Source organism: Lissotriton helveticus, chromosome 2_1 (assembly GCF_964261635.1).
Source record: "Lissotriton helveticus chromosome 2_1, aLisHel1.1, whole genome shotgun sequence".
Lineage (NCBI taxonomy): Eukaryota > Metazoa > Chordata > Amphibia > Caudata > Salamandridae > Lissotriton > Lissotriton helveticus.
Genome location: NC_136059.1, coordinates 449,394,769 through 449,420,380, shown reverse-complemented (window position 1 = coordinate 449,420,380; position 25,612 = coordinate 449,394,769). Strand labels below are relative to the sequence as shown.

Sequence of the window (25,612 nt, the reverse complement as noted above, 5' to 3'; positions counted from 1 at the left end):
TATGTATGCATAAATAGTCACATTGTGCATGCATAAATTTCAACCTTAGGTTATTGATTAACCATGTTGTAATGATTTATACAACAGAAGTTTACAAATAATTTTCAAATTGTTGGTCACGGACCACTGTTTTCATTCCCGCATTGCACCCAGGTTCGTTTTGACTTCAGGGGCTACCCCATTATCTATAATGGTCACCAATGAAAAGCCAGCATTTCTAAAGGACAGCAAGAGGAACCAATAAAAAAGATGGTTGTGTTTTCAAGCCCGTATCCTAGATACGGTGATGGATTAAACCCAGATCTTTTGACTGGGTGTGAGTGTTTGATTGATTCAGATGCTCCGTCCATCACCACCCCTTTTGTACCATATCCTAGATACAGCATGTCTCGAAGATACAGCGTGTCTCGAAGAGCCAGCGCAAGCGCTGCCTAGGCAAGACCTAAAAACAGGAGGCATGGAGGGGGAGGAGATTTTTATTATAGGAAATAGTTTGTTATGGGTGTAATGAGGCAGGAGTCTCTCATATGTAATGAAGGAAAACAAGGGAGGGGCGATAGGGTAATGTACTCTCCCTCACATGCCATTGTCATGACACTCTTACAGAAGTAATGACCAAACTCGTGCTTTCAACAGTTTCTGCTGCTTCCAAAGCATTGCAGTGTGGAACATTTGTTTGATTCAAGCATCCCAAGTTCCACTGAGGTTAACCCTTCAAACATGGGGGCATATTATCAAGGCAGGCGAAATGAAATTATCGCCGCTTTTACGGCCGTTTTCGGCCGTAAAGCGGCGATAATTTCATCGCCCTATTAGCAAGCTGTCGCTAACATCAGTTAGCGACAGCTTTTAGGTGATAGCGAGCGATATTTATCGCTAATGACATGCAAAGTGGGCGTACCAACCAGTTAGTGACTGAAAGCAGTCGCTAACGTCGCTACGCCTATTAGCAAGGCAGGCGTCGTGATAAAAAAATGTGTGCTAAGCACGAATATCGCTAAAAAGCTAACGCCTGCTTAGACCAGTTCTTGGTCATAATATCCAATGGGAGGTGGATATTCTGGCCCTATTGGCGATGATGCGTGAATATTGCTGGTTTTCCAGCGATACTCACACATTTCGCCGCTATCGCCGGTTATTTTATCGCATTCGAGATAAACGTTGCTAATAGCACGTTATCTCTGCGATAAAATCCGGCGATGCTTGGCGATAAAAAAAATGGCGCTAAGCTTCTTTAGTGATAAATATCGCTAGTTGTTGATAATATGCCCCATACTTTTTTAGGATCCATGATCTTGACATGGACTTACTTTTCCTCTTCACTCCTGGCTATTGCTGATTTTTTTTAAAATTGCTCTGGCCTTCATTCTTTGAATTAATATGTTAACTGGAGATATATTTTATCTTACTTGTTTTTGTTTCCTGTGCATTGTATTTTATTATTTCTTGTGCATTGTATTATTTCCTTGCATTTGCATCAATCTTTGCTTACTCCGGTACTATGTACATTAATTTACACATTTGTTTTCATGATGCTTAGCAAAAGTGAAAAGAAAGACATGGGATTAGAAACCAAGACAGCATCAGCCTGCTACGCAGCTACTCTCAACATAGATGAAATCCCATTCCTTGCAAAAAAGACTATGAAGCTCAACATTCAGGGTTTAGGCAAATGTGCTAATAATGTCTTGTTCGCGCTATATAAAACCTTCAAAATAAATAAATAAATAAATAAATGTTCTCCATCTATAGCATTTACTAATTCTTAAACGATATATTAAAAAATCAATCACATTGTAATATACTCATTTGTAACCTATTTACTCTTAATAGAAACTGTGTTTTAAAATTTAAATTCTAAATGTTAACAACAATGAAATGTGTATTTTTGTAGATATGCTCTCTTTTATGGTTGCCTGAAACAAAAGAGCTGGTGACTGGACATGGGCTACCAAAACATCAGCTAACTCTATGGAACTATCCTTCACTAACACAAGTGACTGAAATCTATGGTACGTACTGCACAGGAAGCACTCCACACTGCTTTTTTAGCTGGACTTGCCCTAGTGACACCGGTCACAAAAAACATATATTTTATTAATCCTGTATTGATGTAACCTGAACCTACATACCTATACATTGGGCAATAGTAAGATGAAGCGTCTCATAATGAACTGAAATAAGATATTTCCTTACAATTTACATGAATGCTCACTGGCAGAATTGTTTATGTATCATTTGGAAAGAAAATCTCAGATTAGTAGATTGTTTTATCCTTAATTGAGCCTAGAATAAATGCCTGATCTTTATACTTTTTAATCATTAATATAGGGTGTTAAGCAATACAGTCCATACATCAATTCCTGAGTGAAGCAGATGGGACAAGAAGAGGTTGTGCAGTAAATAAAGTTTAAGTATAGTAGGAAGAAGGGTGTCAAATGTGTTGAGTTGCTGCCATTAGTAATTTATTAAAGAGCTCAGGTCTATTTATTGAATGCTTTTCTACTCTTTCTTGACATGCAGATTTCATGACCAAATGTCACTACCAATACTTCTAGTTACTCCCTTCCCATTGCCAAGCTCAGTTCTCTGAGTACGTAATTACACAGATGAATCAATTTGTCATTTGTCATTGTCCATCTGGTATATTCACTATATTTCTACGTTTCTAGAAAGGACATGTCATCCAGATTCTCCCATGTGCTATTTAATTTTGTAGGGTCCCAGGTTGTAGGCAGCCTTGTTTTTCGACATTGCTTCTAATTCTCATACTGTATATTCTATCTTCTTTTAAACAGTGCGAGTCAAACAATCTACCCTGCCTGGAACCATTTTGCTGCATTGTGTACCATATTATTCAGTTGCCACAAGTAGCTCTTCTTCTGGTGAATTTGATAGCAGCGGCATGTATTCCAGCTTTTCCTTAGGTCCAGTTGGCTAATTCAAGTTACTTTCATATCTTCCAATGGCATTGACACTCTGCTGTGCCCAGCTTATGTGGATATGTTTATAAGGCCTCCAACGTTCCCCATAGATATGGCAATACTGGTATCTAATGCACCACTTCCAAGCTTATTAGTGTTATCTAGAGTATTCATGTGAAGTGCAAATTCAAACACGGAATCCCATTCTACCACAGTGAGTTCAGAAAGAACCCTGACAACTACAGGTCAACATTCTATCATAAGCAAGGGGTGAATATATTCAATCTTGTTTGAAGTTGACTTTCTGCATGGCAAAGGGAAGCATCCTGTCCAAGCAGGAACCACTATCCTAGTCAGGGTAAGTCAGATACACACCTTAAACTAACCTGCTATCAATCCTCTAGTAGCCTGACACAGAGCAGTCAGGCTTAACATACGAAGCAATTTGTAAAGTATTTGTGCAACACTTGAAACAGTAACACAGTGACAACACCACAAAAGACTCCAAACCAAGTTAGAAAGATAGAGTGTATTTTTATGAACAAAACAAGACCAAAACGATAAAAATCCAATGAGGGCTATCGGAGTTATGAATCTTTACAGATTAAACTATAATGTAGTTCTTAAAGGCATAAAGCACCAACCAGGACTGTCTAATTGCACTAGACCATGCCAAATCCAATTGTTTAAGCTGACCACAATGGAGCGCAGGCCACAAATAGGGACCAACCTTGTCCTGTTGCAAAGTACCTTGCTGCGTCGTCAACGAGGATCCAATGCATGGAGCAGAGGATTTTGGTAGTTTGCACACTTTATACCCACTTTCAAGGGCCCAGGACTGGATTGGCACCACTTGGCAGGGCAAGACTCTTGGATGGCAGAGTCCAGGTGATGTTGGTCGATGGATTGAAAGTCTTTGATGTCCCTGAGACTTCTAACAGGAGCCAAGCCAGCAAGCTCTTGGCGTCACTCTGGTTCTGGGTTGGAGAAAGTTTGAGGAGTCCCAGGAAAGTCAGGAGTACTGAGCTCAGATGACAACAATGAGAGCCTTTTACCACTGATTTCTGGGATTTGTACCTTTCTATTGAGCACAAACTTGAGCATCAAGTATGTCGCTTTAGCACCAGACCCTCAAGTATGCTCAGTCCAAGGCAAACTCAGAGATGGTGGAAGGTAGAATCTGAAAACTCAATGAGACATAAAACAGTTAATAAATCAATGACTCTCCAATGCTATTAGTTAAGAAGAAAATTTTTTTGGTCACAGGCCACTACTAAATACTACACATGAAAAGTGGTTGGCAGTAAGACCAAACACAATTAACATGGGACATCTGTGTTACTGTTTGGTACACCTTAAATGGAACACAAAAACATCATGGGGAAAAGCATCCAACTATTCATAAGAGTAGTATTGTTTTACTTCTTCCACATGGATTCCAAATAACAGATTCTGAATTGGCATTATCTGATTCATCCCAAGGTTACTCTTTGGTCTGCCCGGGGCCTTTTTGTTATTACACGTGCATCTTCAGTTGTTCACTATACCTTTAATACTCCAGCCACCACTTCTGTCTGGTGGCTGGGGTGGAGGCTGTGCTCCCACGCACAACCTTGCTTTGTGAAGATCGTCAGTGCCTGCTATACACCGGTCTGCCATCTCCTGGCAGGGCTCCTGGTTGTGAGGTGGTGAAAAGGTGAGTGACTTAGATTTTCGAGGGAAGGGGCAGCACAGGCCAAAGCCAGTTGGAATCATACACACCTGCATTGGTTTAGAGAAGAGAGATTTCCATTGTTGAGTCTTCTCTGGCCCAAGCTCAAACCCATCACCTAAATAAATAAAGAGCCCACCTTAGGTCGCAGTTTTGTTTTCAGTTAAGGTGAATCTGCTGAACGTGGTTACAATTTGCACCAGTATTAAGCAGTAACGGGTACTCCTTTTAATGATGAAACCGCCAATCACAGTTGGAAAGTTTTCGAGCACAGAACTATCACAGGTGCTTATTCTGGTAATATATCTTTTGTAGTCACTTGCCTCATCTCCGGTCATCTTCTGCTGCTGTCCATAGACTGATCAGGTCATAGTGGAGTAGCTTTACTCCTTCACTCATTTCAGGAATAACCATGGTCACAAAGCCTCACTATACCACCTGGAGCTGCAGGTGCTTTCTTGGTGTACAATGGATCAGATCCCCCTTCACAGTCTCTTGAGCTCTTCCTGTTCCTTGCAGCCTTTCCTTCAGGCAGGGAACCCTCCTCCCCATACAGCAGTCAGTGGGATCCTTACTTCAAGGTAGCTCAAGGAAGCTTTACTCATTATGCAGACCCTCCAGATTCCTGTTCCTAGAACTGTTAAAGGAGATTCGGTGAACGCAACCCTGGAGCTCAAGGGCCTTTCTCGGTCTCCCCTTGTTTAGAGCATCTGGCACTGGTTATTGAAACAAACAGGTGGTTTCTGTCCCATACTTATATCACATTTGCAGACAGAGTTGTAGCTCTGGGATTAGTTCTTGGCAGTCCATGACCTTTTTAGCATTGCCCAGAGACAGTTCAATCCACAGTTTTTGTCTTGTAGTTTTGGTAGGAATGTAGGGTCGGGCAATGAGACTAAGGCATAAAAGATTAATAGACTTCATTGCTCAGCTATCTCGTAATCTATTGGGGATAACACCTCGGGGAATAACTCAGCTATCTACTAACCTGTTGGAGGTTACACCTCTAGAGAGGAATAGATCAGGAATCAGGCAAGGCCTGTTCCTACACTTCATATTCACCCTCTTGGGTCTATTCACATAAGTAAATTACACTTGTGAGTATTTTACACATATACATTTACACTTACACTTTTGAGTAACTACTACTTTTGCATATTCACTAAAATCTGAGTGTAAAGTTACTCAAAAGTGTTATACATCTCCACTCACCCAAAAAAAGAGGTGGAGCCTACCTTATAAGTTAGTACTAAAAACAGTAATAAGTCTAGCACCACACATGGCCAACACCTGGCAGTGCAACACCCTTCCATAGAAAAGAATGGAGGTGGGAACTTAACAGAAAACCCATTGAAATGATGTTGAAGCCTATTTAATTTAATGAAACAGTATTTCCTATGGTGCATTATTTTAAGTTCCTATCTCTAACATTTTCTTCAAAAGGGGGGTGCAGTACTAGTAGTTGGCCATGTGTGGGGCTAGTCTTACTCCAGCACTGAGCTGGAGTACTTTAGTACTGTTCCAGGTTCCTTTTTGGAAGACACAACTATAGAAGTGCAGTTTATGAATTACTATGTGCATACTCTTTTTGAGTGGGTTGACATCCCTCCATTAACCCCTCACTGACTAAACATCTTCTTACTCCTTCCTTAAACTGTCCACTTTATTTGTTAACATTCTCCATTTTCCAACCCCTTCCCTATGTTTCTTCCACATTTACTACTAAAACGCAAGCCGACTGAGATCTCTGCACTTTTAGGTATAGCAGAGGCATACACCCCACACTTAGGTTTATGAATAGCATTTTGTAATCTGTTTTGTAATCGTACTAGTTAGTAGGCCTCTCTGTCTCCTGTTCACTGCACCCTAGAGTCTGGTCCGTTACAAAAACCTCAGTAATGCTTTGGAGAGGACATGCAATTTCCATAGCTCCGTTCAGGTGCCACTGAAGTGCAGGGAATTAGACTTGAGCCCTCAGCTGCACAGCCATGGGCAGCACACACATACTACTGCACATTTAGATGTTAATGATGCATGTCCCATCTATGTTCCACCTGGATGGAGTGAAGGACTCAGCTGCAGGGGACTAACAGACGAGTCTAAACATGATATATACATCTCCCTGGAAGGTGGTAAAAACAATTGTCCTGCCTCTATAATCTGTTGCAGCCACCACTGTCAGACCTAAGTTCACCGAGCTCAGAAATCGAAGTTTGCTCACAGTGTGTCCCTCAAGACTGAGAAGTCCTGCTCCTCTTTTCATTCCTAGCTATGGAGGGCCCTCAGTCCACACACATGATTGTTGTGTGTGTTGTTGCTAAGAATCAAAAAGCATCAGAAACGTGCTATAAGAAATGCAGGACATGGGTGCATTGACATGCTGGGAACCTCTCCCATCTGAACAAAGTACCACCAGGATCAGTGTTTGTGCCAGAGCTCTTCAGTCCCTATATTAAGCAATACTGTAGGTAGGTAATGTGCAACCATTTACATAAGCTACAAGGATCTATAAAATGAGAAAAAAATGTAGGAAACAGCTGTAATATGTTAGATACATCATAGTGAGTGAAGGTTCTGAGTAGTACATGTGCTTTCAGATGGCAATCAAGGCTCAATGAAAAGAAGAGCAAATTGATTTATAGCACTGAAATACACAAAAATCAAAATAGCAAGCCAATACCTTGAGTTAATGGGGCTTTGTCAGTGGCGGCAGTAAGAGCATGGAATAACCTTTCGAAGAATCTTCATGCTTTATCCTCACCCTCAACCTTTTCACTGGAAACCAAGGGCCATATTATCAAGGAAGGGCGATACATTATCGCCGCTTTTATCGACACGAAACTGCCGCTAAAGCGGCGATAATGGGCTTGATAATATGCCCTTGTGAATTCCCATAGAAGCCTAGGTTAACACCAGAACCAGGACTTCTATGGGAATTCACAAGGGCATATTATCAAGCCCATTATCGCCCCTTTAGAGGCAGTTTCCTGCTGATAAAAGGGGCGATAATGTATCACCCTTTCTTGATAATATGGTCCACATTCCTTGTTTATTATTGTTAGTTGGGTCATGGCAGCTCAGTTTAATCATTCTACACCATTCTGTAAGCTTATTGGCTTATTTCATCTATAGTCCCAAGAAACTATAGTGACTGTTACAGGTGAGGCATATTTAAGTTATTGTATCGGCTATCGTTGTGAATAGTGATTCACCTTGACATTTATCAATAATGTGACTCGACTTGGGTAGAAAATCATTGGGCCGAACTTGCAAGAGTGTTGCAATTAACTATGTCCTTCACATTTCAAGAAAGACTGACAGATCATGCGCAGTTACAGGGAAGGCACCAGGATGCTGCCACCCTATGAGGAGGTCCCTAAGAATTTAAACAACATTTCTATATTATAGAGGTGGAAAGGGGATGTAATAAAGACATCTACATACATCTAAAGCCCTAACTAGAGTAATGTGGAGGGGGCAGAAGATGGTATGTAGTATCTAGTAGCTGTGTCCAGAACTGGAACCTAGGATTTAATCAAAGTCTTGGCAGTTAGTCAAAAATCAAGTGATTTTGGAAAAATCACGTGATTTTGGAAAAATCACTCAAACTTTTCCCAAACTGATTATATATAAATGGGTAATACATATATGTGGAGTTCCACCTGATGTACAGAATCTCAACCTATTTCCCAATTCACCCACTGAAGGACAACACTTCATTTCCCTTTAACAGTATGACCTATAAACCAATACATATAAAGAAACATATATTGAAAGGCAAGCATTTTTCCGCCGCGTATTACTCGAATTAGTAATTTAAACGCAAAACTGGACTGGCGGAAATTCAAGAGTACCATTCTAAAACATGTTTAGGTAAACATTAATAAATACAGGGCGCAGCCCCTCCGTTATAGTAGTGGGGATAAAAACTTTAAAAAAATAAAATTGGCCCGTTCTAAATATAGCAGAGTAACCGCAAAGTTTTGATGATCTTACAGGTCCTTATTAGCCATTTGTATGTATTATGTTCATGTCTTTGAATGCAGCGATCTCGAAGGTTGACATTATATCTCCATTTGTATAGGCCACAGAGGAAGAGTTCTTCATCTAGCCGTGAGTCCAGATCAGAGGAAGATATTTTCTTCAGCTGCAGATGGAATGGCTTCGGTATGGGAATACCATAAATGAAATCGCACTTCCTCATATCTATCGGTTGGTGTAGTGGCGTTTTATACCACTATTCCTAGGAAGTTCATTTGATCCCTGGAGGGTTTACCCAAAAAATCCCCTGCCTCTCACATGGCCCATCGGAGGGGACAAAGATGGAGAAAATCCAGTGTTCACAGAAGCTCTGACTCGCCCGCTACCTAAGTAGGCAACTTCTGAATCAGCAGCAAGGTTACTGGAACTAAGATCTGGCAAAAAGCAGAATAAGACCACAGAGCACCCGATGATAAAAGCGGAATAAATGCCTGAAGATTTTGACAGTTGTAGCCTCAAATCAGGCTCTCATGACATAGTGAACAGCTGGCCTATAAGTTACTGTAGAGGGTGAAAATGCAAGAACAGTTTTAATGTTAAATGTGCTAAAGTAGAAGAGCACACTAACAGGATGGACCTGCATAGAATTTCTGGATGAGTCCAAAGCATCTGCAAGAAAAGGGAGGGCTGTGAGATATGCAGACGAAAATTGAAATGAAAAAACCATACACTACAAAGGTAATGTGTTTCATGGGAAGAAGACCCAGTGAAGAAGGTCTTTCCTCATCTACCCGGACCTGGTGGCAGAAATGATATGGGACCATCTGTGAGAAATTGGCGGGATTGAGATGTGTTGCTGATTGTGCCATTGCCAACTCTGAGTACAGACTTTTCCTAATCACCTTAAAAAATGAATTTTCATCTATGAACCCTTCCATGAGGTTAGCTGTGGTCAGAATAAATTCAAGGTGACATTGTTTGTGCCAAGAGCCGAATATGCAATCTGGGGGACACCAGCTACTGAAACCAGGGCTGTGCTAATCGAGGTGATCCCAGCAAAGTTCTGATTTGAATGCATGGTTGGGTATGGCCAAGCCAAGTATTGGCATTATTAACATGGACAAGGGTGTGGGCACAGACTGTTCATTGAATATTATGGAAGCACAAATACTTAGTACTCATCAGAGTGCCTACAAGCCATGCTGAACCAAGCTTATTCACATATGCAGCAACTGTTCCATCCCGCACATGCTTAATGAACAGAACTAATCTGAATGTCAGAGACACCTTTATCATTGTACAAAGTCTTGGAAATGTTTACATGTTGAAAAAAGCATGTTTATGGTTGACTCATATAGGGAGGTGAATAATGCTACTCTCTCAAATAAGTTTTAAATCAATCTACATTCCTTCATTTGTACAGAACAACAGATGCCATAGAAAACTAATGCAACATTACCACTGTTTTAAATTCTTTAATGTATTGTCTGTGAAGGACATATTTGCTGTATTGAAACGTTTAATACATATTTAGAGTTAACGTATTGCAAGATGATTACAAATATGTTACGTTTATGTGATAAAAAAAAATATATATATATATATACACACACACACACGTATTGTATATAATATGTATATTATTTTTCATGTATTTATAACAATAAATGTAACGTATGTTTAATAAGTGTGCATATTCATTATTCACAATGTGAGCATTTATAAATATAATCTATCTTATATATACATGTGTATTTAAGTAATATTGTTTATGTATATGTGTGTGTGTAAATATACAAATATATACAAATATATATACATATATATATATATATATATATATATATATATATATATATATATACACACGTATGAAAAAACATTGTGTGCTGTCTAGTTAGGAAGCTGAAAAGACTGTATAATCAGGTCCCCTACTTATATTAATTTGAAGGTAGTGGAGAAATTATAAATGAAAGTTATAGCTAAAACTTTAAAACTATAACTAAGGTTTAACCTTTGTTTTTTCAATTGAATTTCAATGTTTTCTCAAAATGTTTTGTAAAAATGTGTTTCAAATCGTACAGTCCAGTGTCACAAGTGGAGAGTTAAGTAGAGTGTTGAACAGTACAGTGGAAGAGATTGTTGTGAAGTCTACTGCCATAGAATGGAGTATTGTAGATTGGAATCAAGTGGAGTAGAGTGTAGGGGCATATTTTACATATAGAAAAATGTTATATATTGTGGTGGCATGCTGTCTCATTTAGTGGAGTTGAGCAGCGAAGACTGGAACAGTGAGCTGTACAGTGGAATGGCTTGACGAACAGTAAAATAAGGCATCATAGACTGTCGTAGAGTGGAGTAGGGTGCAGTAGAGTGTCATAGGGTAGAGTATCATAAATTGGAGTGCCGTAGAGTACAGTGGGAGAGAGTGTCATTAAGTGGAGGGCAATGGCATATAGTGGACTAGCATATCGTATACAGAAGTTGAGTGGCGTGGCGTCGAGTGTTACTGTGTAGGACAGTGGTGTAGAGTGGATGGTCACAGAGTGGAGTAGAGTGGCATAAAGTGTGGTTCAGTGTTGTAAAGTGGAGTTGCATACAGTGGAGTGGTGTAAAGCAGAGTATAGTACAGTGGCGTAGAATGGGATAAAGTATAGTTGAGCGTAGTATAGTGGAGTAAAGTACTCTGGAGCGGGGTACTGTAGAGTTGAGTAAAGTTTCATAAAGTGGAGTGGCGTGTCTTAGACTATAGAGGTGTTAAGTAGCGTAGCATACAGTTGAGTAGAGTGCCATAAATTTGAGTACCATTTTGTACAATACAGTATAGTGTGGTGTCGTACAGTATTGGAAAGGGATGTAGACTAGAGTAGAGTGGCACATCTTCTAGTTGATTTTTGTAGAGTACAGTGGTGTACAGTACAGAGTTGTAGATTGTGATACATTCAATTGGCATACAGTTTTATACAGTACAATGGCATTGAGTAGTGTAGGCTGGAGTGTACAGTACAGTAGTGGACTGGAGTGGAGTACAGTGTCAGAGTTGAATGGAGTAAAGTGGGATGCAGTGGCATACAGTGATGTTTAGTAGTCTAGAGTATCAAAGAGTAGACTGGAGTACAGTGTTGTACAGTGACATAAAGTATAGTAGAGTGTTGTACAATGGAGTGAAGGGGTAAGGCAGGAGTAAAGTGTCAGAGAGTAGAATACAGTGTAGAAGAGTGTTGTACAGTGGAGTTGCATAGAGCACAGTAGTGTGTGAAATAGTGGAGCTGTGAGGTAAAGTCTTGTACAGTGGAATAGAGTTGAGTGGAGTGGTGTAAAATAGTGTGGAGTAAAGTACTATAGAGTGTACTGATGTGTTGTAGAATGACATAGAGTGGAGTGTACTGGCATAGTGTAGGTAGTAAACTGTTATACATTGGACTGGGGTCTCGTACAGTTCAGTGGATGTCTGTGCTGTATAGAAAAGTGTTGTATAGTGGAATAGAGTGTTGTAAATTGGAGTGTACGGGAGTATTGTAAATTGGAGTGTACAGGCATAGAGTGGAGTATAGAGTTGGACAGTAGAGTGTATGGGATATAGTGGTGTTGAATGTTGTAGAGTACCATGAAGTATGGTAGACTCTTAGAGTGGATTTATATAGAGTGGAGAAGAGTGTCATACAATGGAGTGGCGAAGAGTGGAGTGGCATAGAGTGGATTACCATAAAGTGGAGTAGCATACAGTGGAATAGCGTACTGTGAAATACTGTACTGTGTAGTGTAGGCACATGGAGTGGCATAGACTGGAATAGCATGGAGTCGTGTGGTGTACAGTGGAGTGGTATGCAGTGGATTAGCATCGAGTAGGGTGGCCTATATTGAAGAGGCATAGCATAGAGGTGAGGAAAGTGTTCTAAATTGGAGTGGCATTTCTTATAGTAGAGTTGAGTGCTGTGTCATATAGTGTTTGAAACTGTTGCAGAGTGGAGAAGAGTGTTGTACAACAGAGTGTACAGGCATGGGATTTACAGGGATAGAAAGGAGTAGTGTTGCATAGATTGTAGTAGAGTTTGGTAGAGTGGAGTTATATGGAGTGGAGAGTGCACTGGAGTGGCGTCGAGTGGAGTAGCATACAGTGGAGTGGCATAAAGTGGAATAGCATAGAGTGGAGTAGTGTAGACTGGAGTGGTGCACAGTGGGGTACTGTAGAGTGTAATAGAATATCTTTTAGTACAGTACAGTGGTGTGGTGTAAAGTGTAATAGTGTATAATGTAGTACCATACGGTGGAGTGGTGTACAGTGGAGATGGTTTAGACTGGAGTGGTGTATTGCGGGAGTGGGGTAGAATGAATTAACATACAGTGGAGTAGGGTAGAGTGGAATACCATTCAGTAGAAGGGCAAAGATTTCAGTTGCAAACACAGTGGAATAGCTTAGAGTAGAGTACAGTACAGTAGATTGGTGTAGAGTAGAATAAAGGATAGCGTACAGTGGGGTGGGGTAGGCTGGAGTAGTGTACATTGGAGTTGGATGAAGTGAAATAGCATATAGCCGAGTGACGTAGAGTGGGTGGCACTTTCACCCAACATGATTGACACCAGCTGCATGTAAGTGATATTTAACAAAGCTTGATTTTCTTTCTATTCAAGAGGAAATGCAGCCACTAAAGTCCATACAAGACAGAGAACTATGAGAAAAATGAAACATTTACCATAAGGCTGTAAGCAGTAAAGTACACGCTGACATGGCAGCCAGATAGATTGGTATCACACTGAGAACTTGATTAGTCCTTGGTTGCTGGCCATAAAAAAGTGCTTTTCCAATTAAATCATCTGTGATTGTATTTAAACATGCAACGTGTTTGGTACTAAGCTGATGAGCACTGAGGAAGGCTAAAGGGCGAAATGCATTTGCCCCCAATAAATTACAACAGAAAACGTCCCGAGAGTGCTCCGTATTTTTGGCAGCTTGAGTATTTTTCACATGAGTTCGCCCACACCTTAAAGAGGATAACAGCACCTGTCCGATAACAGTTCAGCAGCTGGGTGACACTTGGAGCATATATGTGTGTGTGTATATATATATATATATATTCACTGAAAAAACCATAGGTTATAGACCATATATAGTTAGGAATTAGCATTTACAAAACCTTGAAAATTCACTGAAAAAACCATAGGTTATAGACCATATATAGTTAGGAATTAGCATTTAAAAAACCTTATTTTACTCACACAAAACCATTGAAATTCCATATATAGTTAGTTGCACTAACTATATATTGCGCACCCGCAATCCACTGCTGATGATGTCACATATTACATCATTCATGACATGGTCAGTGACATCACTGATGACATCACTGATGACATCTCAAATGACATCACTGATGACATCACTGATGACAACATCCAGTGACTATGTTTCTGTAAAGTTAAAATATGTCTTACATATTGAAGAATGAGTGGATGTATAAGTGTCTGGACGAAGGATTTAGTAGGTGCATGACTGAATGTATGAGTGAGTGATTAAATGTGTCTCACTGAGTGCATGGGTTAGTGACTAAACTGTCTTAATTTGTGCATCATTATGTCTGTTGTTCTGTAAACTGCTGCATGTGTTGATCAGTAGCTATATGAGTAACTATATGGGTTATTGATTGATTGCCCAAGTATTTGCATGGGAGACTGAGTGTGTGTGTGGCTGGATGGGAGGTGTGTGACTCTGTACAGATCAATGTGTACTTGTATCAATGATTGTATAAGAGAGTAAGTATGTGTTAGTATATGGTTGAAAACGTAAGGTGCTCTATGTTTAACTGTATAGAGTAGAAAATGGAAGTGTGATTGATTCTTTACAGGACTGACTAGGTGTGTGAGTAACTCCATGGATGAGTGGCAGAGTGTGAGTGTCTGTATAGGTGTATGAGTGCATATGATTGTGTTGTAAACATGAGTGATTGTATGTATGAATGATTGTATGGGTGAATGAGTGAATGTGTGTGTAGACGTAGGAATCAGTGAGTACGTATGTAGTAACTAGTATTGGTGTGTCAATGGTTTCAAAAATTATACTCTGTTTTTAACACTGGGTGAAACAGAGGTTATATTAAAATGTGAGGAGATGCATTGTATTGTCACATGAATGATATCATCAGTGATGTGATCATTGATGTCAAGTGAGATGTCATCAGTGATGTCATTTGAGATGTCATCAGTGATGTCATCAGTGATGTCACTGACCATGTCATGAATGATGTAATATGTGACATCATCAGCAGTGGATTGTGGGTGCGCAATATATAGTTAGTGCAACTAACTATATATGGAATTTCAATGGTTTTGTGTGAGTAAAATAAGGTTTTTTAAATGCTAATTCCTAACTATATATGGTCTATAACCTATGGTTTTTTCAGTGAATTTTCAAGGTTTTGTAAATGCTAATTCCTAACTATATATGGTCTATAACCTATGGTTTTTTCAGTGAATTTCAATGGTTTTTTAATAGCAAATATCATAAGCTGTCGAATGTCAAGTACGTGGTAAGAATTTTTTTTTTCGTGTTTATGCACACTGATCTGCTTTGATTGCTGCCCCCCACCCCTCATTTCTATTAGGAGTACTCTCTCTTTGCAGATAGTGAAGGGTAGTTAACGCAGCCCTTTCCCCCTTTGTAATCCGTCGTGCCTGCTTCTCTCTCCATTTGATTGATTGTTCTCTTTGGTTCATTCTCTATTTACAAACAAGCACAGAGTCGCAATACTCTGTTTAGTCTTTGCAGATAGCGAAAAATCGTGTAAAAAAACAAAAGGAATCGAGCAAAATCAGTAGGCCACTAATGGGATCTCTTTTGACCTCGCTAAAATAGAAACATTAGGAACAACCTGTTGAAAATAGCAATGCGTATGTATATAAGCGGCGTTCATTTGTGTTCACAGTACCCCTTGTTGATTGTTTCAATCGAGCATTGAATTGTTCGAAGTTAATTCTCTTAACGATCTTCTCTACCTGCAAACGAGGAAGAATAGGAATATTCTATCTCCCTTTGCAGATAGTGAAGGGTAGGTAACGCAAGCCTTTAACACGTCGTACCTATTTCATTCCTCATTGATTGATTGATTGTCCGAACATTGACTGTTTGGGAATTAGTTCTTTTTGGAGGTATTCCCTGTTTGCAAATAAACGTAGGAAAATCTTTGCAAGTAGTGAAAGGGTACGTAATGCGGACCGTTCTCCCCCGTTGTAATCTGTCATGCCTATCTACTCCCCACTGATTGATGCACCTTTTTCACCCGGACCATTTACTAGAGATACGTCATCTGGCCCGACCAGAGAGCACCCCTAGTGAAAAGGACATATGCAATAATAACGAAGTGATCACTGTATCCTGTTAACAGAAACTTTACCATGAAACAACCTGGAAAGAAAAAAATAGGAAAACGAAAATCAGTAGGCCACTGATGAACATGAACTTTTATTAAACAACGAACAAAGAAACGATAACATAACGTAATGATAAAACCTATTAATGTCCTAGAAACAAGAAAACGTTAAAATATGCCAGTGGTGAGAGACCAGAAAAACAGTAAGAGAAACCAAATCACCCCTCGCTGTCCCACCGCCTGCCACGCCAAAAAAATCGATAGACTAGGGAAAATGCAAGTCAGTAGAACATCCACCCCCACTCTGGAAACTTCCAAGGTGGGGCAGGGTTCCGGCTACGCCCAGCCGGGAGCAGCCCATATAAGGCAGGTCCTGCTGCCACGCCTCGGCCAGGAGATCCTAACGTAGGGTGTAGCCGGAGGAGAGGCCGAGACCAGCGGGACCCGGCCAGGGGATTGCCTTTACAACGCTGAACAGTTGCAGGGGGGGGGAATGTCTCCTCGACCCTCCCCTCTCTCTCCCAGTCCGGCCGCGGTGGCCCTTGAGAGTTGCAGGTAGTCCCGCCACATGCTCTTCCGGTCCGACCACCAACGGTCGGGGGGCCGAGGCCGACGGGATCCGGCTGCAGCCGATAAACCAAGAAACCCGTTCATGGGGCCAGAGCCAGGGGCGTCCGGCCGACATCCACCGGAAGCCCGGCCCGAAGACGGACGGGACACTTCTTTCTTTTATAATGGCTGCGACAACACTGGAGGGGGATGTCTTGCACATGCCTCCGACCCCCCCCTCGTCCTCATCGCCTGGTCCGGCCATAACAAATCTCAAGCGAGACGCCGTGGGGTGCACTGGGAGGGAGAGACGGTGCGAACAGGCCTCTCCCGCCTCCCCAGGTGGAGGCTTCCCAGCTGCACCCTCAGCGCTCCAGGCGGTGGCATCCTAACAACTACAGTGCTGCACAGTTTCGGAACGACCTAGATAACGGTTCTTCCACTGTGGCCATGCTGCAACGTCTCGCCCGGCAGGGTGGAGCCCGTCCGCTCATGTGACCCCGCGATCGCCGGTAGCTGCCGAACTCTCAAAATGGCGGTCGACCTGGCAAGAGCGGGCCCAACATAAAGAAATGGCCCGGTCACTGGTTGACTCCACCACCGTAGTCCTCCACGACCTTGAAGATTCTAGAGGAGCCGCGGGAGTCTCCGACCCCCGATGGGGAATGACTGCCATGATCGCCCGTGGAGTGACGAAACTGTATCCGCGGGACGTCGGCGCTCCCATGCTGGCGCCAGCCTCACTTTGAATTACTACAATCCTGCAGACCTTACTTCCGGTGAAAGCACAGTGTGACCCGGTAGGAAAAATTATTGCACCCCCTCCCCTTTTTGACTGATAGTTCAAACCACCGATCCTTTCCTTTGCCCTTTTAACGGAACTTTGGACTGCCTCCCCCTCTTTTACATTTTCTAGAGAAAACAAAACATTAACCACTACATTAGCATAGCAGTTGACACCAGAACTGTTTTCAAATTGAAAACCAACAACATCTTCAACAGAATCCTTTTTGTTTCTGCTGTGACCCTGCTACAGCACAGGCATTGTCCCCAGCAGTAATTCTGCAATGCCGGTAAGAATAGCTGTGGTGCCTACTGGACTCACTCACCCCCGCGGCGCCCCACGCCGTTTTTTGCTGGGCGGCAACTTACTAGACATCACTTTCGTGCCATCTAGATTTCAGCGCGTTCTGCTGCCTTGGAACTATTCGCACAACAGACCGCTACTGACAAGAATATTTCATTATTGGTGCTGTCAATTTCAATAAATCTATTGGATAATTAAAAAGAAATTGCCACGGTCTCTTCGTTGTTTAAATGTTTTTACTGTTTTTGTTTTGTTGTATATATTTATATGTTATTAAAGTTTTATATTCCTACTACTTTGTTGGAGTGCTATATATTTTTAATGTGACACATAATTGTAAAAACTTTGATGTACAAAGAGTCATTCCTGGAATCTTCCGCTTCAGGCTCGGTCCCCTCCCCAATCACAATACAGGATGGTTTTCAGATAGTAGGAACGCGTGTGCTGTGACGGATCACATCGGGTGTGGGCCTTGATCTACTATAACTCCTTTGAAGAGGGGTGATTCTTTACAGCTGGGGCCATAAACTACATCTGCAGGGCTAGCTGATAGCCTAGGACCGGCCTGGACATTCGGACACAGAGGAAGAGGAGTGTCAGAGGGTGCGGTAGTGAATAGGGCGAAAGGGAGGTGTCGGGCGGGCACAGAGTGTGATTCTCAGGGAAGAGCAGCGCAGATGGGGGAAGGTTTATTGCCCATGCATAAGACAGAGAGCGGTGGTGACCAGTGCCTGGGGGAGATGCTTACGAGGGTGAGGAGCCATGCTACGAATCGACAGCGTGCAGAGAGTGGGTCTGGTCAAGACATCTAAAATGGCTGCCGTGCACGACAAAAGTGTGGCATTTCAAAAAAGGCAAGATGGCGCAGACAATGTTTTTCAACACTTCCTCATTTCCTTCGAATCGAACGTTAACAGACGTTGGGGCATATTACCAAAGTTAAGCGATATTTATCGCTAACGATGCTTACCAACCAATTTTTTACCACTAAGCATCGTCAGAAATTATCAAAGATAAACCTTACTATTATCAAGGTTTATCGCAAATGCGATAATAAACGGCCGCAATGCATGAATATCGCTAAAAACTCAGCGATATTCATGCATTACCGAGCTAATACTCTTAGCCATGTTATCCACCTCCCATTGGATAACATGGCTAAGAACTGCTCAGGGCAGGTGTTACTTTTTGGAGATATTCGCGCTTACCGCGAATATCTCCAAAAGTTGGTAATAGGAGATAGATATCTTGCATGTTGTAATGCAAGTTATTGTGGTATATGGAACTCATACCATAATCTCTCAGGAAAGCAGAAACTGATCCTTTTGGGACCGCCTAAAAAGGCCTAGGGGGTGAGGAGTACTCTACTTTGCCCCCTTTTCACGTTCCAAACTATTTTATTTTACTCTCTTCTGTAATTACACAAAATACCAGAGATAAGATGCATCGGAGACACACAGTGAGAGAAAGGAGGCCGGAGATGAAGAAGACATGTCAAATACACATTGGAGATAATATAGTGGCAGAAGGGAAGTAAATATGAGTAAACTTACCATGTAACATAAAAATGTTGCACTCTATACTATAAGTCTCATTTTATACTACAATCACTTCGCTACAACCTCATAAATTAAAAATAAAAATGAATAATGTCTCAAACAATTTTTGATTTCTAAATATAAATTTATTCTTCAGAATTTTCTAAATTTGAAAGAACTAGTAACATGTCCTCATCAGTAATTTCCTCTTCAATCATCTCATCTGGAATCTCCTCATTAAAAGTCTGCAATGATGATTCTTGTAACTCTATGGTCTCCAAACACTCGATAAATTCGCCATCAAGAGATTGATCAAAAAAATCATTCAAGTCATCTCCTCCTTCTGACAATATTTCATTATTGGTGCTGTCAATTTCAATCAATGTAGTGGAATCATTCAAGTCATCTCCTCGTGACAATATTTCATTATTGGTGCTCTCAATTTCAATCAATGTAGTGGAATCATTCAAGTCATCTCCTCCTTGTGACAATATTTCATTATTGGTGCTGTCCATTTCAATCAATCTAATGGAATCATACAAGCCATCTCCTCCTTGTGACAATATTTCATTATTGGTGCTCTCAATTTCAATCAATGTAGTGGAATCATTCAAGTCATCTCCTTGTGACAATATTTCATTCTTGGTGCTGTCCATTTCAATCAATCTAATGGAATCATACAAGTCATGTCCTCCTTGTGACAATATTTCATTATTGGTGCTCTCAATTTCAATCAATGTGTTGGACAATTCAAAAGAAATTGCCACGGTCTCTTCATTGTGAGCCATTTTATTTTGAAATTGCTTGCTGTAAATTGCAGAAAAAAATAATCACTTTCATTTATCGTCTTTAGTAATACATAATATAAAACTAACTTTATCAAGTATTTAGTATAACAGAAGGACTGCAAATAAATAACAGAAAACATTTTTCAAATTATCTTCAAGTGTACAACATAGTTCCCCATACAAATTAACAACTCACCTTTTTAAAAGTAGCAGAAGTGTTAGTACTGTGTAAATCAAACACCAGAAATTCACCACCAAAAATTCCTCACAAATGTACCTCAGACAGTAGTATCACAAAATGGCTGTGGTTTCCTCTCATTTGACATATATACATAACCAATTAACTTTCATCACACACAAATACAAAACCAAAGTAACATTTTAATTGGTTCTAAATTTCAACACTTTCAAATGTGTTTTCCCCATGCAATTTTCCATAGGACATTTACATACGTCTACAGCCTGAATGGCTGAACGGAATTACACCAAACTTGGCAAAATGGTACATCAAACCTAAGAGGTCAGGAAGGATCTACTATGCCCCCTTATGGTCATTTCCCCCTTCGCTTTGGCCTCCTCTTGTCTCTCAATCCTACCGAGGGACAAGATGCCGGCCGCTACGGACTGTTTGGAATGTTGACAGACGCCGGAGAACCAATCAGCTTCGCAAAGCTCCGTAACGCGAAAAGTACGCGAAGCGGAGCGCTGTTACAGATATATATCTTTTTTTCAACGTTAATTTCTCAAAATCCACTGGAGCACATATATTGAGACCTAGCAAAGGCACATCGGGCTACCAGTCCCTAATATTTTGCCAAGTTTCGTGCAAATCCATTCAGCCGTTCGATTATTATTATTTTGGTTTTTTTTTGCCCCGCGGGGCCCTTTTAAAACCTCCACATCAAACCTAGGGGGTCAGCGAGGATCTACTATGCCCCCTTATAGTTATTTCCCCCTTTGTTTTGACCTCCTCTTGTCTCTCGATCCTACCGAGAGACAAGATGGCGGCCGCTACGGACTGTTTGGAATGTTGACAGACGCCGGAGAACCAATCAGCTTCGCTTCACAAAGCTCCGTTGCGCGAAAAGTCCGCGAACCAGAGCGCTAACCGGTCCGCTGTTACAGATATATATCTTTTTTTAAACGTTAATTTCTCAAAATCCACTGGAGCACATATATTGAGACCTACAAAAGGCACATCGGGCTACCAGTCCCTACAATTTTGCCAAGTTTCGTGCAAATCCATTCAGCCGTTCGGGCTAAAAGTGAGGCCAACCGCCCTATGGAAAACTCAATGTTAAAAACACGTTTTGGGACCCCCCTTTTTTCTCGGCCCCCACTGGACGAACCCCCCCCAAATTTTCAAGGGCTGCTCAGAAACAAAATGTGCCATTTTCCTGAAAATTTCAGCCGATTCCGTCCACAAACGCCAAAGTTATTAGACATAGAATTTTCAAAAAACCCATAGAGAAAAAATCCTAACTATATATACCTACTGGCGACCGCCAGTAGGTAATATATATATATATATATATATATATATATATATATATATATATATATATATATATATATATATATATATATATATATATATATATATATATATATATGTAACCAAGGGCCAGGAGGCCTAAAATGCGTCATGAAGGAGCACTGCACTTTCACTAAAATAAAATAAAGTAATATCTGGCACCAGCTCAAGAAGTTGTCAGTACCTGCTTATTTGTGCGTCCAGTGCACAAGGGAGCGTAATTGGATATATATATATATATATATATATATACATATATATATATATATATATATATATGCACAAACCGTTTTCTCCTGTTTCGAAGAAATTCACAGGCTACTTTTGATGCTTTAAGTGATTTTATTAGAGGCACGAAATCAGCAGCTCCCTACCGACGCAGTTCGCCACTAAGGCTTGGTCACGGTAAATGTGATCATTGCAATGTGCTATTTACATATCCAACTAGTAAACATGGAAAGAGGACTTACATTAGTCATTCCCGACCAGTTTGTGGTCGCCATCTTGGAATGGTAATAAATCATAAACACAAGTATCGCCACATTATGCCTTTTCAAATGAAATTCGAACAAATAGATTCTAGCGCTCAATAGGCTAATATTTTGTATAGATTCATGAATACAAATTAATTGAGTCTCGCCCAAGTGGGCTGTCATGTAGAAATAATGCACGATGTGTAACAAAATTAATAACATATTATGTATGGAAAACATTTTCAACATAAATCTTGCCCATATGGGCTCACATAATGCAAATGATAATCAAACACATTCATGAAATTCATAAGTCTCGCCCAAGTGGGCAATTCGGTCGTGGCTGTCATTATTCAAAAGGATTTTTAAGTCCTCCGGATGTTTGTCGTTCCATGTTCCTATGTGAAAAAAAATGGTGTATTTTAAAATCCGATATACCTAACTTATTTACATGTTAAAAACTGAAAAGAGATATCAAAACCGGTTACAATTTACAATTCATCATAAGTGGACTGCCAGTTCTTCACTACAGTTCATCCCTACGGGATGTAGAGTCTCAAAATCAATAATAAATTTCGATTCCAGGATTCTCAACTGGCGCAGTCTATCACCCCCTCTTACATTCTCTTTGACTGCATCAAGTACCACAAATTTCAATAAGTTGTCATTTTGGTTGTGGTATGTTTTAAAGTGACGAGCAACAGGGTACTGTTCGTTATTATTCCTGATAGCTCGTTTGTGCTCCAATATCCTGATCTTAGCCCTGTGCTTGGTGCTCCCAATATAGAATTTCCCACAGGGACAGATCAGACAATACACACAGTATTCAGTATTACAGTCAAAGCTACCCATGATGGAAAATTGTCTGGAACTATTGGGTACTTGCACTTTTTTGCAATTGGAGCTACCTTTACAGGCCTTACATTTCATACAGCACTCGAAACCAGCCATACTCTTGTTTTGTGTTCCTTTTTTAGATGAAATCATATTTTTGCTCAGGTCATCTTTTAAAGATTTCCCTTTGCGGAAAGTGATCTGTGGATGTTCCATTACATGTTTACTCAGAAAATTATCTGTGGTTAAGATTGGCCAGTTTTTCGTCAATACTTTTCTCACCATATGTGCTTGCCCTGAATATGTGGTGATGAATCTTACTGTCTCTTCTTCTTCATTCACAACTTTTTGTTTAGGGACTAACAGGTCTGTTCTTACTACCTTATCTACTCTAGCAACAGCTTGATTGATAGTTTTTGCAGAGTATCCTCTTGCTTTAAACCTATCAATCATCAGATGCTTTTCAGTTTCAAAATTAGTGCTGCTGCTGTTATTTCGTTTAGCTCTTAGCAGTTCCCCGTAAGGGATACTTTGGATGAGGCTATAAGGGTGAGCACTGGTGGCAAATAGTAAACTGTTTCCCGCAGTTTCTTTTCTGTGGAGGCTAGTGGATAGTTTGTTATTTTTAACCTCTACCTGAGTATCAAGAAAGATGACTTTCTCCTTGCTGATATGAGATGTTAATTTGATATTAATCTCATTGTTATTGAGATTAGCAATATATCTCTTGGCACTTGTTTCATCTCCCTTCCAGATGCAGAAGACATCATCTATAAAACGGGTCCAGAGTATCACCCTTTCCCCCTGGTCACCTTGGCTACTGGACACCTGCTCCTCCCACCAGCCCATGAATAAATTCGCGCAGCTGGGGGCAAAGCAGGTGCCCATCGCCGTCCCTTGTGTTTGCCTGTACAGTTGGTCATTGAAATAAAAAAAGTTGTTGGTTAGACAATAATGTGTCATGTCGATCAGCATTTCACTATGTGTCAAAGTGTTGATCGATCTAGCTCTCAGAAAATGCCTTATTGCTTGGATGCCAGTTTCATGTTTGATAGATGTGTATAGACTGGTCACATCCATAGTTATTAAAAGGTAATCCGGTCCCCAAGCTAGATCATGAATCAAATTCAGGAAATGCATAGTGTCTCTAAGGTATGCAGGTAAAGACATTACAAAAGGTCTCAAGAAATAGTCAATGTATTTAGATGTTGTTTCTAATTGTGACCCCATGGAGGACGCAATGGGTCTTCCTGGTGGAACTAATGGATCTTTATGCAACTTTGGTAAGAGGTATAGGACCGGTGTTTTCGGATATTTACAACTCAAACCCAAATATTCACCTTTTTCCAAAATACCGCTTTCATACCAATTCAAAAGCATTCCATCATATGTCTCATGAGAAATTTGTAATTCCTCAACAGTTGCTTTGCAATAGCATTGTGTATCTCCTAACTGTTTAAGGCCTTCAGATAAATACTCAGTCTTTCCCCACACCACAACATTTCCCCCTTTGTCCGATTGACGAATTACAATAGAATCATCATTTCTGAGGGAATCTAATGCCTCACATTGTTCTCTTGATAAGTTGTATTTTGCCAAGCCTTCAGTACAGTAGCGTATCTTTTTCAAATCTCTAGTGACACTTCGTTCAAAAACATCAATTGCATCACTTTGGACCACTGGTACAAATGTTGATTTGGGTTTAAAACCACTTTTACATGGTATTGCTGTTGCCGCTTCTCCATTATCTACATTGGAAACATTGTCACCCATAGTGTCAAGACTATTTGCACCTTGTGTATATTCCACATCAGGGGCAGGTAGACCTTCTGCAGCATCTACTACAACATTTCTAGACAGATTAGATGTATGATATTGGAACCATTTTCTTAGTTTTAATTTTCGAATGAAGCAAAAGGTGTCTATGCGTGTTTGTACATAATCCATTCTACGCATCGAACAAAACGATAAGCCCAGAGTCAATAAGTCAATTTCAATGTTGTTTAACTCTCGTTTTGAGGGGGGAACTCAAAACGTGAGTTAAACAACATTGAAATTGACTTATTGACTCTGGGTTTATCGTTTTGTCCGATGCGTAGAATGGATTATGTACAAACACACATAGACACCTTTTGCTTCATTCGAAAATTAAAACTAAGAAAATGGTTCCAATATCATACATCTAATCTGTCTAGAAATGTTGTAGTAGATGCTGCAGAAGGTCTACCTGCCCCTGATGTGGAATATACACAAGGTGCAAATAGTCTTGACACTATGGGTGACAATGTTTCCAATGTAGATAATGGAGAAGCGGCAACAGCAATACCATGTAAAAGTGGTTTTAAACCCAAATCAACATTTGTACCAGTGGTCCAAAGTGATGCAATTGATGTTTTTGAACGAAGTGTCACTAGAGATTTGAAAAAGAAACGCTACTGTACTGAAGGCTTGGCAAAATACAACTTATCAAGAGAACAATGTGAGGCATTAGATTCCCTCAGAAATGATGATTCGATTGTAATTCGTCAATCGGACAAAGGGGGAAATGTTGTGGTGTGGGGAAAGACTGAGTATTTATCTGAAGGCCTTAAACAGTTAGGAGATACACAATGCTATTGCAAAGCAACTGTTGAGGAATTACAAATTTCTCATGAGACATATGATGGAATGCTTTTGAATTGGTATGAAAGCGGTATTTTGGAAAAAGGTGAATATTTGGGTTTGAGTTGTAAATATCCGAAAACACCGGTCCTATACCTCTTACCAAAGTTGCATAAAGATCCATTAGTTCCACCAGGAAGACCCATTGTGTCCTCCATGGGGTCACAA

At 40.5% G+C, this 25,612-nt stretch overlaps 1 protein-coding gene across 1 annotated transcript in view; it reads left to right on the top strand.

The window, feature by feature from the left end:
• The window catches only part of CDC20B (cell division cycle 20B), a 363,106-nt gene extending 352,822 nt beyond the window's left edge, over nt 1–10,284 (top strand). The window contains exons 11-12 of the mRNA XM_078675082.1: nt 1,895–2,012; nt 8,720–10,284. Of these exons, the coding sequence (XP_078531208.1) occupies nt 1,895–2,012; nt 8,720–8,823 (222 nt within the window). The 3' untranslated portion in view covers nt 8,824–10,284. The remainder of the gene's footprint in view (nt 1–1,894; nt 2,013–8,719) is intronic.
• Nucleotides 10,285–25,612: the final 15,328 nt, after the last annotated feature.